The sequence below is a fragment of the Oryctolagus cuniculus genome, chromosome 1 (assembly GCF_051225735.1).
Source record: "Oryctolagus cuniculus isolate XC-2025 breed Fujian yellow rabbit chromosome 1, ASM5122573v1, whole genome shotgun sequence".
Classification (NCBI taxonomy): domain Eukaryota; kingdom Metazoa; phylum Chordata; class Mammalia; order Lagomorpha; family Leporidae; genus Oryctolagus; species Oryctolagus cuniculus.
In genome coordinates, this window is record NC_142867.1 from 130228077 (window position 1) to 130246123 (window position 18047).

At 40.5% G+C, this 18047-nt stretch overlaps 1 protein-coding gene across 1 annotated transcript in view; it reads left to right on the top strand.

Moving 5' to 3' along the window:
* LOC103345342 (zinc finger protein 248) overlaps nt 1-18047 on the top strand; it is a 44930-nt gene that overhangs the window by 22377 nt on the left and 4506 nt on the right. The window contains exons 2-3 of the mRNA XM_017338021.3: nt 11937-12063; nt 12308-12400. Coding sequence (XP_017193510.2) covers nt 11937-12063; nt 12308-12400 — 220 coding nt within the window. The remainder of the gene's footprint in view (nt 1-11936; nt 12064-12307; nt 12401-18047) is intronic.

Here is an 18047-nt window from a genome sequence, read left to right on the forward strand (position 1 = left end):
CTGGTTTAGGAAGGGATACCAGTGGTATATCCTCAGTTCCAAAGCCATAGAAGAAATGAATAATGTTGGATTTTCAAGGATTTTTTTTTCCAGAAGATGAGGGCCTAGTGCTGTGTCTCAGTGGGTTAACGCCCTGGGCTGAAGTGCCAGCATCCCTTATAGGCACTGGTTCTAATCCCAGCTGCTCCTCTTCTGATCCAGCTCTCTGCTGTGGCCTGGGAAAGCAGTAGAAGATAGCCCAAGTCCTTGGGCCCCTGCACCCATGCGGAAGACCTGGAAAAAGCTCCTGGCTCCTGGCTCCTGGCTTCGGATCAGCACAGCTCCGTTGTGGCCATCTGGGGAGTGAACCAGCGGATGAAAGACCTCTCTCTCAGTCTCTACCTCTCTCTGTAACTCTGCCTGTCAAATAAATACAAATAAATCTTAAAAAAAAGTAAATGATGTGTCTGACAGAAGACCATTGGGTCTCCAGGTATACAGAAATGGGTTCTAAAATTTCTATAGAAAACTGGTCTCATACAAGATGGCTGTGGGATGGAGATGGATATTCAGACCATTTGAGCTGAATTGTGTATGAGCTGAATGTAGGTTGCACCTCTGTCACTGTTTACTCATCTTTAAGATGAGTATGGCAATAATACTAGTGAAATGTCCTTACTGTGAGATGTGTGCAGGCTGACTTACACTGTGTTGCAATTGCATTTATGGGGTTTTGGTGTATCTTCTTTAAATGAAGTTTCTGGTTTCCTGCACTGTATAGCCTGCCCAGTGCTACTCATTTGAGGTTACAGAACTTATGCAAAACCTAGTTTCTGGGAACATGGAAGTTTGGGTACTGGAGGACAGTCCCATTTCCTTTGGAAGTGAGAAGTTGTTATGGTATTTGAAGAAGGGAGCTCAACAAATAGGAATCTTTTCTAACAGAATACAACTTAATGCTCTCTGCGATAACACCTTAAGGCTAAGAGCAGAGACAAGAGTCATTAAAAAGTAAAGATCCCAGTTGCATGGTCCAAGCAGTTACAGATCATACTGACCAAAGTGAACAAGATATACTTGATATTACCTTACCTCATCCATTAGTTTTCAAGACTTGGTGGTAATAGAAGTTCTGGACCAGCATTCAAAAGAGAGTTGTGAATGGATTAGAAAGACAGTGGACTTAAGGGTGCAGCCTGGGTTGGAGGGATAACCTCCATATCTATCTACATTGCTTCCTACCACATGCCCATGACTTCATTCCACTATCAACATCTCTAGAAATGGAGGTCTATGAAACCTAGTCTGCCATATACTTGGTACCTGGGCTATGCTGCTGCCCCCTGTATTCTTTTTAACTTTTATTTAATAAATATAAATTTCTAAAAGTACAGCTTTTGGATTACAGTGGCTTTTCCCCCCCCATAACTTCCATCCCACCTGCAAACCTCCCATGTCCGGCTCCCTCTCCCATTCCATTCACATCAAGGTTCATTTTCAATTATCTTTATATACAGAAGATCAATTTAGTATATATTAAGTAACGATTTCAGCAGTTTGCACCCACACAGAAACACAAAGTGGAAAATACTGTTTGAGTACTAGTTATAGCATTAATTCACATTGAACAACATATTATGGAGAGAAATCCTACATGGGGAGTAAGTGCACAGTGACTCCTGTTGATTTAACAATTGACACTCTTGTTTATGGCATCAGTAATCACCCTAGGCTCTTGTCATATGTTGCCAAGGCTATGGAAGCCTTTTGAGTTCACCAACTCTGATCTTATTTAGACAAGGTCATAGTCAAAGTGGAAGTTGTCTCCTCCCTTCAGAGAAAGGTACCTCATTCTTTGATGGCCCGTTCTTTCCATTGAGATCTCATTCGCAGCAATATTTCATTTATTTTATTTTATTTTATTTTATTTTATTTTATTTTATTTTATTTTATTTTATTTTTTACCAGAGTGTCTTGGCTTTCCATGCCTAAAATACTCTCATGGGCTCTTCAGGCATATCTGAATGCCTTAAGGGCTGATTCTGAGGCCAGAGTGCTGTTTAGGATATCCGCCATTCTGTGAGTCTGCTGTGTATCCTGCTTCCCATGTTGGATCGTTCTCTCCTTTTTAATTCTATCAGTTAGTATTAGCAGACACTAGTCTTACTTATGTGTTCCCTATGACTCTTAATCCTATCATTATGATCAATTCTAAACTGAAACTGATTACTTTGACTAGTGAGATGGCATCAGTACATGCCACCTTGATGGGATTGAATTGGAATCCCCTGGTATGTTTCTAACTCTACCATTTGAGGCAAGTCAGCTTGAGCATGTCCCAAATTGTACCTCTTCTCCTTCTCATATTCCCACAATTATATTTAACGGAGATCACTTTTCAGTTAAATTTAAACACCTAAGAATAATTTTGTTTTAATTAAAGAGTTCAACCAATAGTATTAAGTAGAATAAAAAAAATACTAAAAGGGATAACATATTAAGTTGTTCATCAACAGTCAGTACAAGGGCTGATCAAGTCACTGTTTCTCATAGTGTTCATTTCACTTCAACAGGCTTACTTTTAGGTGCCTGGTTAGTTGTCACAGATCAGGGAGAACATATGATAATTGTCCCTTTGGGACTGGCTTATTTCACTCAGCATGTTTTCCAGATTCCTCCATTTTGTTGCAAATGACCAGACTTCATTATTTTTTACTGCTGTATAGTATTTTATAGAGTACATGTCCCATAATTTCTTTATCCAGTCTACTGTTGATGGGCATTTGGGTTGGTTCCAGGTCTTAGCTATTGTGAATTAAGCTGCAATAAACATTAAGGTGCAGACTGCTTTTTTGTTTGCCAATTTAATTTCCTTTGGCTAAATTCCAAGGAGTGGTATGGCTGGGTTGTATGGTAGGGTTATATTCAGTTTTCTGAGGAATCTCCAGATTAACTTCCATAGTGGCTTGACCAGTTTGCATTCCCACCAACAGTGGGTTAGTGTCCCTTTTTCTCCACATCCTCACCAGCATCTATTATTGGTAGATTTCTGTATGTGAGCCATTCTAACTGGGGTGAGGTGAAACCTCATTGTGGTTTTGATTTGCATTTCCCTGATTGCTAGTGATCCTGAACATTTTTTCATGTGTCTGTTGTCCATTTGGATTTCCTCTTTTGAAAAAATGTCTACTGAGGTTCTTGTCCTCTTAAGTGGGTTGTTTTTTTTGTTGTTGTGGAGTTTCTTGATCTCATTGGAGATTGTGGTTATTAAACTTTTATCTGTTGCATAGTTTGCAATTTTTTTTCCATTCTATCAGTTGCCTCTTCACTTTCCTATTTCTTTTGCAGTACAGAAACTTCTCAATTGGATGCAATCCCAATTGCTAATTTTGGCTTTGACTGCCAGCACCTCCAGGGTCTTTTCTAGGAAGTCTTTGCTGGTACCTGTATCTTGCAGGGTTTCTCCAATGCTCTCTAATAACTTGATGGTGTCAGGTCATAGATTTAGATCTTTAATCCATGTTGAGTTGATTTTTGTGTAAAGTGAAAGGTAGGGGCCTTGCTTCATGCTTCTGCATGTGGAAGTCCAGTTTTTCCCACACCATTTATTGCTCCAGGAATTGGTTTTAGATCCTTGATCAAATATAAGTTGGCTGTAGATGTTTGGATTTATTTCTGGTGTTTCTATTCTGTTCCATTCGTCTATCTATCTGTTTCTGTACCAGTACCATGCTGTTTTTTATTTATTTATTTGAAGCCAGAATGGACAGTGAGAGAGAGAGACAGAGAGAAAGGTCTTCCTTTGCCGTTGGTTCACCCTCCAATGGCCGCCGCAGCTGGCATGCTGCAGCCGGCGCACCGTGCTGATCTGATGGCAGGAGCCAGGTGCTTCTCCTGGTCTCCCATGGGGTGCAGGGCCCAGAGACTTGGGCCATCCTCCACTGCACTCCCTGGCCACAGCAGAGAGCTGGCCTGGAAGAGGGGCAACTGGGACAGAATCCGGTGCCCTGACTGGGACTAGAACCCGGTGTGCCAGCGCCACAAGGTGGAGGATTAGCCTAGTGAGCCGTGGCGCCTCCATGCTGTTTTGGTTACAACTGCCTTGTAGTATGTCCTGAAAACTGGTATTGTGATGACTCCAGCTTTGCTTCTGTTGTACAAGATTGCTTTAGCTATTCTACGTCTCCTGTGTCTCCATATGAATTTCAGCATCATTTTTTCCAGATCTGCGAAGAATGTCTGTTATTTTGATTAGTATCACATTGCTTTTGGAAGACTGGACATTTTGATGATATTGATTCTTCCAATCCATAAGCATGGAAGATTTTTCCATTTTTTTTGTATCCTCTTCTATTTCTTTTGTTAAGATTTTGTAATTCTCATCATAGAGATCTTTAATGTCCTTGGTTAAGTTTATTTCAAGGTATTTGATTGTTTTTGTAGCTATTGTGAATGGGATTGATCTTAGCAGTTCTTCCTCAGCCGTGGCATTGCCTGTGTATACAAAGGCTGTTGATTTTTATGCATTGATTTTATATCCTGCTACTTTGCCAAACACTTCTATGAGTTCCAACAGTCTCTTAGTACAATTGTTTGGATCCCCTAAAGAAAGAATCATATCTTCTGCAAAGAGGGATAGTTTTTCTTCTTCTTTCCTAATTTGTATCCCTTACTTTCTTTTTCTTGCCTAATGGTTCTGGATAAAACTTTGAGAACTATATTGAATAGCAGTGGTGAAAATGGACATCCATGTCTGGTACCAGATCTCAGTGGAAATGCTTCCAACTTTTCTCCATTCAATAGGATGTTGGCTGTGGGTTTTTCATAGATTGCTTTGATTGTATTGAGGAATGTTCCTTCCAAACCCAGTTTGCTTAGAGTTTTCATCATGAACGGGTGTTGAATTTTATCGAATGCTTTCTCTGCATCAATTGAGATAATCATATGGTTTTTCTTCTGCAGTCTGTTAATGTGGTGAATCACATTGATTGATTTGCGAATGTTGAACCATCCCTGCATACCAGGGATAAATCCCACTTGATCTGGGTGGATGATCTTTCTGATGTGCTGTTGTATTCTATTAGCCAGAATTTTATTGAGGATTTTTGCTCCTATGTTCATCAGGGTTGTTTTTTCTGTAATTTTCTTTCAATGACCATATATAAGCTGAATTGTGAAGAACAACCTATGGTCTCCAGATAATTTATTTGTATGAATCTCGCAACTTTTTTAAAATTTTTTTTTTTTTTTTTTAGTATCAGCAGCTTTTCTAAGGTTTAATTGATAGGCAAAGATTTTGTTTATAGGAGCTTTTTTCTAAGTTTTTAAAAAAATTATTGAAAATATTGTATAGAGAGAAGAGACCCAGAGAGATCTTCCTTCTCCTTGTTCACATCACAGATGGCCACATTGAGCAGGGCCAGGACAGAATGAGGCCAGGAACCAAGATCTTCATCTGGATCTCCCACATTGGTAGCATTTGCCCAAGTATTTGGATCATCTTCCATTGCTTTTCTCAGGCTATCAGCAGGAAGCTGGATCAAAAGCAGAACAGCCAGAACATGAACCAGTGCTCATACGGGGTGCTTGTATTGCAGATGGCAGGTTTACTTGCTATGTGACAATGCTGGCCTGTTTTATGGGAACTTCTAAATGAAATCTTGAAGTTGTATGCATTGTAGTTTGCATGTAATTCAACTTTCTGCCATACTTACTGATATATATCAGCATTTGATGTAGGCCAAATCAGAAAACACAATGGCTTAACAAATAGCCATTTGATTTGCAGTTCTGACTCTGTGTTATGGACTGCACTCAGCTGGGCAGTTCCTATGATCAGTCCAGGAGCAGAAATGAGAGTTTTGTCATTTGGGGAACTGATTGAGGCTTCACTTAAGTGTCTGGGGTTTGTGGTGAATCTTGGCTACATATTATCTCTCTCTCTCTCTCTTTCTCTCTTTTTTTTTTTTTTTTTGACAGGCAGAGTTAGTGAGAGAGAGAGACAGAGAGAAAGGTCTTCCTTCCATTGGTTCACCCCCCAAAATGGCCACTATAGCCACCATGCTGTGCCGATCTAAAGCTAGGTGCCAGGTGCTTCCTCCTGGTCTCCCATATGGGTGCAGGGCCCAAGCACTTGGGCCATCCTCCACTGCCTTCCCAGGCCACAGCCAAGAGCTGGACTGAAATAGGAGCAACTGGGACAGAACAAACGCCCCAACCAGGACTAGAACCCAGAGTACCAGTGCTGCAGGCAGAGGATTAGCCTAGTGAGCCATGGCAGCAGCCTACACACTATGTCTTCAACAGGCAGGCCCCAGGGTTTTTCAGAAGATAACTGTCAGAAAAAGAAAATCTGAGAAGGCAAATACTTTACAAATTGTCTATTTCTGGGGCTGGTTCTGTGGCATAGCAGGTAAAGCCACTGCCTGCAGTGCCAGCATCCCATATGGGTGTCAGTTCGAGACTTGGCTGCTCCACTTCTGATCCAGCTCTTTGCTATGGCCTGGGAAAACAGTAGAAGATGGCCCAAGTCCTTTGGCCTCTGCTCCCTTGTGGGAGACCTGGAAGAAGCTCTTGGCTCATATCTTTGGATCTACACAGCTGCAGCCATTGCAGCCATCTGGGAAGTGAACCTGCAGTTCGAAGACCTCTCTTTCTCCCTCCCTCCCTCCTTCCTTCCCTCCCTCCCTCCCTCTCTCTCTCTTTTTCTGTGCCTCTCCTTCTCTCTTTGTGTAACTCTTTCAAATAAATAAATCTTTTAATAAATTGTCTATTTCTAGCACATTTACTGGTATCTCATGGGGTAAGTCGAGTGAAATGGTGAAATTCAGGGTCTTTTTTTTAAAAGATTTATTTATTTTTTTGAAAGAGTTACACACAGAGAGAGGGAGAGGCAGAGAGAGAGAGAGAGCTCTTCCATCTGCTGGTTCACTCCCCAGTTGGCTGCAATGGCCAGAGTTGTGCCAATCCAAATCCAGGATCTAGGAGCTTCTTCTGGGTCTCTCACATGGGTACAGGGGCCCAATGACTTGGGCCATCTTCTACTGCTTTCCCAGGCCATAGCAGAAAGCTGGATCAGAAGTGGAGCAGCTGGGAATCAATCCAGTGCCCCTATGGGATGCCAGTCTGCAGGTGGCAGCTTTACCCGCTAGGCCAAAATGCCAGACCCAATCCAGGGATTTGTAAAGGGATGAATACAGGGAAAAGGTCTATTTAGAATCAGTACTGGTTAAGTGCACTGCATTAAATATACATTATGTGTATGTGTTAACTTTCTTTAGTATAAACTTTAATAACAAGCTATGTTTGTCTCTGACAACCTCATTTATTTGAACACTCTTAGCATTTCTTTTTACTTTTACACTATTATTTTACAGAATTTGTAGGTAATGTTTTCGTTAAACCAATGATAACTTCTTTTTAATCTCTGCCACTTAATATAGGTGGGTGCATTTTCCTATGTTTGTCCATTATTACAGGCTTATTCCTCCACTTCTGATCCACTTCTTTGGTATGGCCTGGGAAACATAGAAGATGGCCCAAGTCCTTTGGCCCCTGCTCCCTTGTGAGAGACCTGGAAGAAGCTCCTGGCTCATATCTTTGCATCTACACAGCTGCAGCCATTGCAGCTATCTGGGAAGTGAAAACATCAGTGAAGCTGATGTTTTCTGGTTAATGTATTTATTGTTCTTTTTTTTAACTTTTATTTAATGAATATAAATTTCCAAAGTACGACTCATGGGTTACAATGGCTTCCCCCCCCCCATACCGTCCCTCCCACCCACAACCCTCCCCTTTCCCACTCCCTCTCCCCTTCCATTCACATCAAGATTCATTTTTGATTCTCTTAATATAGAGAAGATCATCTTAGTATACATTAAGTAAGGATTTCAACAGTTTGCTCCCACACAGAAACATAAAGTGAAAAATAATAGATGATTTTTTTTTAAATGATGATGAAATCAGATCAGACCTAATGTCATGTTTAATCCCAGTGAGAGTCAAGTTGGGAGTTGATAATTTCTTTTTTTTTTTTTTTTTTTTTTTTTACAGAGGATCAGTTTAGTATACATTAAGTAAAGATTTCAACAGTTTGCACCCCCATAGAAACACAAAGTGAAATATATTGTTTGAGTACTCATTGTAGCATTAAATCTCAATGCACAGCACATTAAGGACAGAGATCCTACATGAGGAGTAAGTGCACAGTGACTCCTGTTGTTGACTTTACCAATTGACACTCCTGTCTATGGCATCAGTAATCTCCCTATGCTCCAGTCATGAGTTTCCAAGGCTATGGAAGCCCTCTGAGTTCTCCGATTCTTATCTTGTTTAGACAAGGTCATAGTCAAAGTGGAGGTTCTCTCCTCCCTTCAGAGAAAGGTACCTCCTTCTTTGATGACCTGTTCTTTCTACTGGGATCTCACTCACCGAGATCTTTTGCCAGAGAGTCTTGGCTTTCCATGCCTGAAATACTCTCATGGGCTTTTCAGCCAGATCCGAACGCCTTTAGGGCTGATTCTGAGGCCAGAGTGCTATTTAGGACATCTGCCATTCTATGATTCTGTTGAGTATCTCACTTCCCATGTTGGATCACTCCCCTTTATTTATTCTATCGGTTAGTGTTAGCAGGTACTAGACTTGTTTATGTGCTCCCTTTGACTCTTAGTCCTTTCATTATGATCAATTGTGAACTGAAATTGATCACTTGGACTAGTGAGATGGCATTGGTACATGCCACCTTGATGGGATTGAATTGGAATCCCCTGGTATGTTTCTAACTCTACCATTTGGGGCAAGTCAGCTTGAGCATGTCCCAAATTGTACATCTCTTCCCTCTCTTATTCCCACTCTTATGTTTAACAGGGATCACATTTCAGTTAAATTTCAACACTTAAGAATAACTGTGTATTAATTACAGAATTAAACCAGTCATATTGTTCTTTATTCATTCTATCATATTCTTATTTTCCCACTGTTTAGTGCGGAGGAAAGCAGAGTTTTTTTGTTTTGTTTTGTTTTTTTAAGATTTCATTTATTTATTGAAAGAGTTGCTGAGAGAGAGAGAACGTCTTCTATCTGCTGGCTCACTCTCCAAATTACTGCAAAGGCCGGAGCTGACCAGATCCAAAGCCAAGACCCAAGATCTTCTGGGTCTCTCATGCAGGTGCAGTGGCCCAAGGACTTGGACCATGTTCCACTGCTTTCTCCGGACATAGCAGAAAGCTCGATTGTATGTTGAGTAGGCAGGACTTGAGCCAGCACCCATATGGAATGCTGGCACTGCAGGCAGCAGCTTTACCCATTATGCCACAGCGTTGGCCTCCAGAGTTTTCTTTGAACTCCTGCCATTCACCTTCTCTCCCAAGTATGATTCTGGGTCCTCCTCATGTTTCTAAGAGAAAAGAAAATTTATATATCACCTCTAATTTTTTTTTTTAAATTATTCCCCAGCTTGTCAGTAGTCATTTTAGGTGTTTAATGCTAGTTTATTTATTTATTTATTTAGGTTTTTTTTTTTTAATTTATTTGAAAGTCAGAGTTACAGAGAGGCAGAGGGAGAGAGAGAGAGAGTCTTCCATCTGATGGTTCACTCCCCAGTTTGCCACAATGGCCAGAGTTGCACTGATCCAAAGCTAGAAGTGCAGAGCTTCTTCTGGGTCTCCCACACAGGTTCAGGAGCATAAGGACTTAGGCCATCTTCTACTGATTTCTCAGGCCATAGCAGAGAGCTGGATTGGAAGTGAAGCCACTGGGACTTGAACTGGCACCAATATGGGATGCCAGCACTGAAGGCAGTACCTTTACCTGCTATGCCACAGTGCCAGTCCCAGTATACTAGTTAATTAAAATGGAAAATATGGGGCTGGCTCTGTGGATCAGTGAGTTAATGCCCTGGTCTAAAGCATTGGCATCCCGTATGGGCACCGGTTTGAGACCCGGCTGCTCTACCTCTGCTCCAACTCTCTACTATGGCCTGGGAAAGCAGTGGAAGATGGCCCAGGTCCTTGGGCCCCTTCACCCATGTCAGAGACCCAGAAGAAACTCCTGGTTCCTGGCTTCAGATTGATGCAGTTCCAGCCATTGCAGCCAATTGGGGACTGAACCAGCAGATGCAAGACCTCTCTCTCTCTGCCTCTCCTCTTCTGTGTAACTCTGACTTTCAAATAAATAAATAAATAAATCTTTAAAAATTTTAAAATAGAAAAATAAACATAAAATTTGTTATCATGGAATATACAGAAATGAATTATGAATTTCAAATGACTATGGAACATTACTGTCATTTATAATAATGCAGTTTGGTCTCTTGTTTTTCTGTTGCTGTAGCAAAATATATATTTGTTACATGAACTGAGTTGAAACTTAGCACAATATGCTACATTTTTGGGGTCATGTTGTCTGAAACAGTCTACACATAGATGATATACTGAGCAGTATTTTAGTGCTACCTATGAAGTAAACACTTAGCATTCTGCAAGAGTAAGAGTTACCTAGTGCTAAAACACAAATCAGTTAAGTTTGTTTTTGAATTGTTAGAGTAATGGAGTCCTTAACACCTTTGAGAAGCTGAATTGGATTCTGGAATAGGATAAGGAATGTGTGGAGAAAAAAATCTACTGGAGGCTCATTTATTTTTTAAGATTATTTATTTGAAAGGCAGACTTACAGAGATTGGGAGAGACAGGGAGATGAAAGGAGATATCTTCTATCTACTGTTCATTCCCCAAATGCCCACAATGGCTGGGACTGGGCCAGGCCAAAGCTAGGAGCCTGGAACTCCATGGGTCTCCCAATTTGATGGAAGGGTTCAAATACTCTGGCCATTTTCACTGCTCTTTCAGTTAGATTAGCAGGGAACTAGATTGGAAGTGGAGCAGCCAGGACTCAAATCCTGTTTACATGGGATGCCAGACTTGATGGTGGAGGCTTAGCCTGCTGGATCACAATTCTGGTGACTATTTCAGGTTCTTAAACAAATCTCTAAGCATTTTTCTCAGTGAGTCACAAATGCAGATTGCACTGCAGACATTCCCAAGTTCTCTTTTTGGGCAAATAATTCCATTGCTTTTACTTTAATTATGTATAATGTTATTTCAAATGTTTACCATTTGAATGTTTTGGGCAAGTATTTCCATTGCTTTCACTTTAATTAGGTATAATGTTATTTCAATTGTTTATCATTAGAATAATCATAGACAAGGGCAAAAGCTAATTTGTATTCTTTGTCTGACCTGTATTTTCTCTCTTACTTAAAAATATTTTTTAGCTTGATAGAGAAAAAAGTTGATGGACTGAGAGATAGAGAGCTTTGACACATTAATTCACTTCCTAAATAACCATAGCAAACAGAGTTGGGGCAGGACTGAAGCCAGGATTGAAGAATGGAATCTAGGCCTCCTTCATTGGTGACATCACCACTGCTTCCCCAGGTCTGCATTATCTGGGAGCTGAAAACTAGAGCTGGCAGTGGAAATCAAACATAGACACTCTGAGGTGGCATCATAAACACTAAACTAAACGTCTACCCTGTCTTTTAATATATTTTTTTCTGACATATTGGAAATGATATGCATGGTGTTTTCCTGGAAATTATTTTCTGTTCATTCCCATCATAGTTTCACTGATAGCTTCTTGCCTTTTTTTCTCAATGCTTCTACATATTTCTCCATAACATTGCATATTCAAGAGTCAGTATTGCCCCTCTTAGCCTGCTGTGCAATTCCCCTTGACAGATGTGGCCTTTGTGATTTGATCCTCCTGTTTCCCTCCAGTTTGGGCATTTTTCACAGCCTGTAGATCATGGGTTTGATTCTGTTGAATGCTCTGTGTGGCTTTCTAAACACTCAACAAGTCTATGTGAAACCATATCCTTCCTTTTTTCCTTCACATCCACACAACTGTCAGTGTTTATTTTGTGCAGAGTCAATATGTTGACTGGAAGTGTAATATTATAGGTGATGATAGCATTTGAAGACCTTGCTGTGTACTTTACGTGGGAGGAATGGAAGAAAATGAACAATGCTCAGAAAATCCTGTACAAAGATGTGATGCTGGAGACCTACAGCAGCCTGTTCTCCTTGGGTGAGTGACACCCATCACATGCCCAGCGATAACATTTTATTGCTATTTGACAAATAAGGGAACACTGTATAATGTTTAATATTGGGCAGGTATAGAACTTGAGTCCATGAATAATTTGAATATCTACCATCTAACCAAAGATTCAAATTGGAACATTTGTTGCATAGCTCCTGGACCAAGCTGTAGTCCTTTAAATAACCCAAGATAGTGATTTCACAAAGTCTTACTTTGTTTCCATTAATAGGGTACTGCACTACCAAACCTGACTTGATCTTCAAGTTGGAGCGAGGAGCAGAGCCATGGATGGTGGATGAATGCTTGAATCGGAGCCTTCCAGGTCAGTCTGCACATAAGGGACAGGGAGGCCAAGGCAGAAAGACTGCAGCAGATGTTGACTGGTGTTCTTTCCATGAATTTTTCTCAAGCCTTACTCCTGATGACAGCGGGTTTCGTGCATCAGACACAGGCATTTAGAGATACCAGTATCTTTCCAACTTTTGTTCTTAGTGAAGATGCTCTTTGATTAAAAAAAAAATCCAGTCATTTTCTGATATTACTAAGGCTTTTATCTAGGTTTGATACGTTCCCCCAATTCTAACTGTCCTTATCTATACTTTCATACCTTTTCCTTCATGCACTTATTAGTTCCTTCAGTGCTTCTTAATTAGGCAACATACAGAAACTTATTTTTTTAAGATTAATGTTTCTGTTAAAGATTTATTTATTTATTTATTCAAAAGTCAGAGAGAGAGAAGAAGGAGAGGCAGAGGAGAAAGAGAGAGAGAGAGGTCTTCCATCCACTGGTTCACTTCCCAACTGGCTGTCATGGCTGGAGCTGCACTGATCTGAAGCCAGGAGCCAAAAGTTTCTTCCAGGTCTCCCACATGGGTACAGGGTTCCAAGGACTTGGGCCATCTGCTACTGCTTTCCCAGGCCATAGCAGAGTGCTGGATCAGAAGTGGAGCAGCAAGGACTTAAATTGGTGCCCATAAGTGATGTTGGCACTGCAGGTGGTGGCTTTACCTGCTATGCCACAACTCTAGCCCCCAGAAACTTATTTCTAACTCACTGCTCAGATTGAGTTCCCACTCATGATTTTGCCCAGGCATAGGACTTTCTCAGGACTGAATCAATAAATGTGAACTCTCTCTTTCTTAGTTTCTTTCTTTTTTTTCTCTGTGCCTCTCAAATAAATAAGAAAATTATAGTCTGTTGGAAACATTTGAGGAGTGAGCCTATAGCTGGCAAACCTCTCTTTCAGCCTGTCTTTTTTTTTTTTTTAAACTTTTATTTAATGAATATAAATTTCCAAAGTACAGCTTATGGATTACAATGGCTTCCCCCCCGTAACGTACCTCCCACCCGCAACCCTCCACTTTCCCATTCCCTCTCCCCTTCCATTTACATGAGGATTCATTTTCAATTCTCTTTATATAGAGAAGATCAGTTTAGCATACATTAAGTAAAGATTTCAACAGTTTGCTCCCACACAGAAACATAAAGTGAAAAATAATAGATGTTTTTTTTTTTAATGATGATGAAATCAGATCAGACCTATTGTCATGTTTAATCCCAGTGAGAGTCAAGTTGGGAATTGATAATTTCTTTTCTTCTTTTTTTTTTTTTTTAACAGAAGATCAGTTTAGTATACATTAAGTAAAGATTTCAACAGTTTGCACCCCCATAGAAACACAAAGTGAAATATACTATTTGAGTACTCGTTATAGCATTAAGCCTCAATGTACAGCACATTAAGGACAGAGATCCTACATGAGGAATAAGTGCACAGTGACTATTGTTGTTGACTACAAATTGACACTCCCGTTTATGGCATCAGTAATCTCCCTATGCACCAGTCATGAGTTTCCAAGGCTATGGAAGCCCCTTGAGTTCTCTGACTCTTATCTTGTTTAGACAAGGTCATAGTCAAAGTGGAGGTTCTCTCCTCCCTTCGGAAAGGTACCTCCTTCTTTGAAGACCTGTTCTTTCCACTGGGATCTCACTCACAGAGATCTTTCATTTAGGTTTTTTTTTTTTTTTTTTTTTTTTTTTCCGCCAGAGTGTCTTGGCTTTCCATGCCTGAAATACTCTCATGGGCTTTTCAGCCAGATTGGAATGTCTTTAGGGCTGATTCTGAGGCCAGAGTGCTGTTTAGGACATCTGCCATTCTATGAGTCTGCTGAGTATCTTGCTTCCCATGTTGGATCACTCTCCCCTTTATTCTATCGGTTAGTATTAGCAGGTACTAGACTTGTTTATGTGCTCCCTTTGACTCTTAGTCCTTTCATTATGATCAATTGTGAACTGAAATTGATCACTTGGACTAGTGAGATGGCATTGGTACATGCCACCTTGATGGGATTGAATTGGAGTCCCCTGGTATGTTTCTAACTCTACCATTTGGGGCAAGTCAGCTTGAGCATGTCCCAAATTGTACATCTCTTCCCTCTCTTATTCCCACTCTTATGTTTAACAGGGATCACATTTCAGTTAATTTTCAACACTTAAGAATAACCGTGTGATAATTACAGAATTAAACCAGTCATATTAAGTAGAACAGACAAAAAAAAAAAAACTACTAAGAAGGATAATGTATTAAGTTGTTCATTAACAGTCAGGGCTATGCTGATCAAGTCACCATTTCTCATAGTGTCCATTTCACTCCAACAGGTTTCCTTTTTGGTGTTCAGTCAGTTGTCACCAATCAGGGAGAACATATGGTATTTGTCCCTTTGGGACTGGCTTATTTCACTCAGCATGATGTGTTCCAGATTCCTCCATTTTGTTGCAAATGACTTGATTTCGTTGTTTCTTACTGTGGTATAGTATTCTAAAGAATACATATCCCATAATTTCTTTATCCAGTCTACCGTTGATGGGCATTTAGGTTGGTTCCAGGTCTTGGCTATTGTGAATTGTGCTGCAATAAACATTAGGGTGCAGACCGCTTTTTTGTTTGCCAATTTAAATTCCTTTGGGTAAATTCCAAGGAGTGGGATGGCTGGGTCGAATGGTAGGGTTATCTTCAGGTTTCTGAGGAATCTCCAGACTGATTTCCATAGTGGCTTGACCAGTTTGCATTCCCACCAACAGTGGGTTAGTGTCCCTTTTTCCCCACATCCTTGCCAGCATCTGTTGTTGGTAGATTTCTGTATGTGAGCCATTCTAACCGGGGTGAGGTGAAACCTCATTGTGGTTTTGATTTGCATTTCCCTGATTGCTAGTGACCTTGAACATTTTTTCATGTGCCTGTTGGCCATTTGGATTTCCTCTTTTGAAAAATGTCTATTGAGGTCCTTGGCCCATCTCTTAAGTGGGTTGTTGGTTTTGTTTTTGTGGAGTTTCTTGATCTCTTTGTAGATTCTGGTTATTAACCCTTTATCAGTTGCATAGTTTGCAAATATTTTTTCCCATTCTGTCGGTTGTCTCTTCACTCTCCTGACTGTTTGTTTTGCAGTACAGAAACTTCTCAATTTGATGCAATCCCAATAGTTGATTTTGGCTTTGACTGCCTGTGCCTCCCGGGTCTTTTCCAGAAATTCTTTGCCTGTGCCAATATCTTGAAGGGTTTCTCCAATGTTCTCTAATAACTTAATGGTGTCAGGTCATAGATTTAGGTCTTTAATCCATGTTGAGTGGATTTTTGTGTAAGGTGTAAGGTAGGGGTCTTGCTTCATGCTTCTGCACGTGGAAATCCAGTTTTCCCAGCACCATTTATTGAATAGACTGTCCTTGCTCCAGGAATTGGTTTTAGATCCTTGATCAAATATAAGTTGGCTGTAGATGTGTGGGTTGATTTCTGGTGTTTCAATTCTGTTCCATTGGTCTATCCATCTGTTTCTGTACCAGTACCATGCTGTTTTGATTACAACTGCCCTGTAGTATGTCCTGAAATCTGGTATTGTGATGCCTCCGGCTTTGTTTTTGTTGTACAAGATTGCTTTAGCTATTCAAGGTCTCTTGTGCCTCCATATAAATTTCAGCATCATTTTTTCCAGATCTGCGAAGAAGGTCTTTGGTATCTTGATTGGTATTGCATTGAATCTATAAATTGCTTTTGGGAGAATGGATATTTTGATGATATTGATTCTTCCAATCCATGAGCATGGAAGATTTTTCCATTTCTTGGTATCCTCTTCTATTTCTTTCTTTAAGGTTTTGTAATTTTCATCGTAGAGATCTTTAATGTCCTTGGTTAAGTTTATTCCAAGGTATTTGATTGTTTTTGTAGCTATTGTGAATGGGATTGATCTTAGCAGTTCTTCCTCAGCCATGGCATTGTCTGTGTATACAAAGCCTGTTGATTTTTGTGCATTGATTTTATATCCTGCTACTTTGCCAAATTCTTCTATGAGTTCCAATAGTCTCTTAGTAGAGTTCTTTGGGTCCCCTAAATAAAGAATCATATTGTGTGCAAAGAGGGAGAGTTTGAGTTCTTCCTTCCCAATTTGTATCACTTTAGTTTCTTTTTCTTGCCTAATAGCTTTGGCTAAAACTTCCTGAACTATATTGAATAGCAGTGGTGAGAGTGGGCATCCCTGTCCGGTTCCAGATCTCAGTGGAAATGCTTCCAACTTTTCCCCATTCAATAGGATGTTGGCTGTGGGTTCTTCATAGATTGCTTTGATTGTATTGAGGAATGTTCCTTCCAAACCCAGTTTGCTTAGAGTTTTCATCACGAACGGGTGTTGTATTTTATCAAATGCTTTCTCGGCATCTATTGAGATAATCATATGGTTTTTCTTCTGCAGTCTGTTAATGTGGTGTATCACATTGACTGTCTTGCGCACATTAAACCATCCCTGCATACCAGGGATAAATCCCACTTGGTCTGGGTGGATGATCTTTCTGATGTGTTGTTGCATTCTATTGGCGAGAATTTTATTGAGGATTTTTGCATCTATGTTCATCAGGGATATTGGTCTGTAATTCTCTTTCAATGCTGCATCTTTTTCCGGCTTAGGAATTAAGATGATGCTGGCTTGATAGAAAGAATTTTGGAGGATTCCCTCTTTTTCAATTGTTCTGAATAGTCTGAGAAGAATTGGAGTCAGTTCTTCTTTTCAGCCTGTCTTTATCTCTCATTCTGTCTCTCTGACTCTCAAGTAAGTAAATAAGTAAATACTAAAAGATGGTCATGTGGCTGGTGCTGTGGAGCAGTGAATTAACACCCTAGTCTGAAGCGCCAGCATCCCATATGGGCACCAATTTGAGACCCAGTTGCTCCACTTCCAATCCAGCTCTCTGCTATGGCCTGGGAAAGCAGTATAAGATGGCCCAAGTCCTTGGACCCCTGTACCTGAGGGAGACCCAGAAGAAGTTCCTGGCTCCTGGCTTCAGATCAGCACAGTTCTGGCCATTGTGGCCAACTGGGGAGTGAACCAGTAGATGGAAGACCTTACTCTCTCTTTGTCTCTCCTCTCTCTATGTAACTCTGACGTTCAAATAAATAAATAAATCTTTAAAAAAAAAAGATGGTCATGAGTAAGCCTCTGTGCTGTGACATCAGAAATTATGAAGCTAGGAATGACACTGTGGTGCAGTGTGTTAAAGCTGCAGCCTGCAGCTCTAGCATTGCATATGGGTGCCAGTTCAAGTCCCAGCTGGTCCTCTTCTAATCCAGCTTTCTGCTAATGCACCTTAGAAAAGAGAAAAGGTTGGCCCAAGTCCTTGGCACCCTGTACCCATGTGGGAGACAAGAAAGAAACTCCTGGCTCCTAACTTCATCTTGGCCCAGCATTGGTTGTTGTGCCCATATGGGGAGTGAACCAGCAGATGGAAGACTTCTCTCTGTCTCTCTCTCTCTCTCTCTATAATTCTAGATTTCAAATAAATAAAGTCTTTGAAAAAAAACGCATCATAAACTAAGCATGAACTTACATAAAACATAAAAATAATTGATCCCAGATTCACCAAGAAAGTAATGAAATTTTGAGACCCAAGGTCAAGTAGCCTCATGGGTTTATGTTGAGTGGCTCAGATTT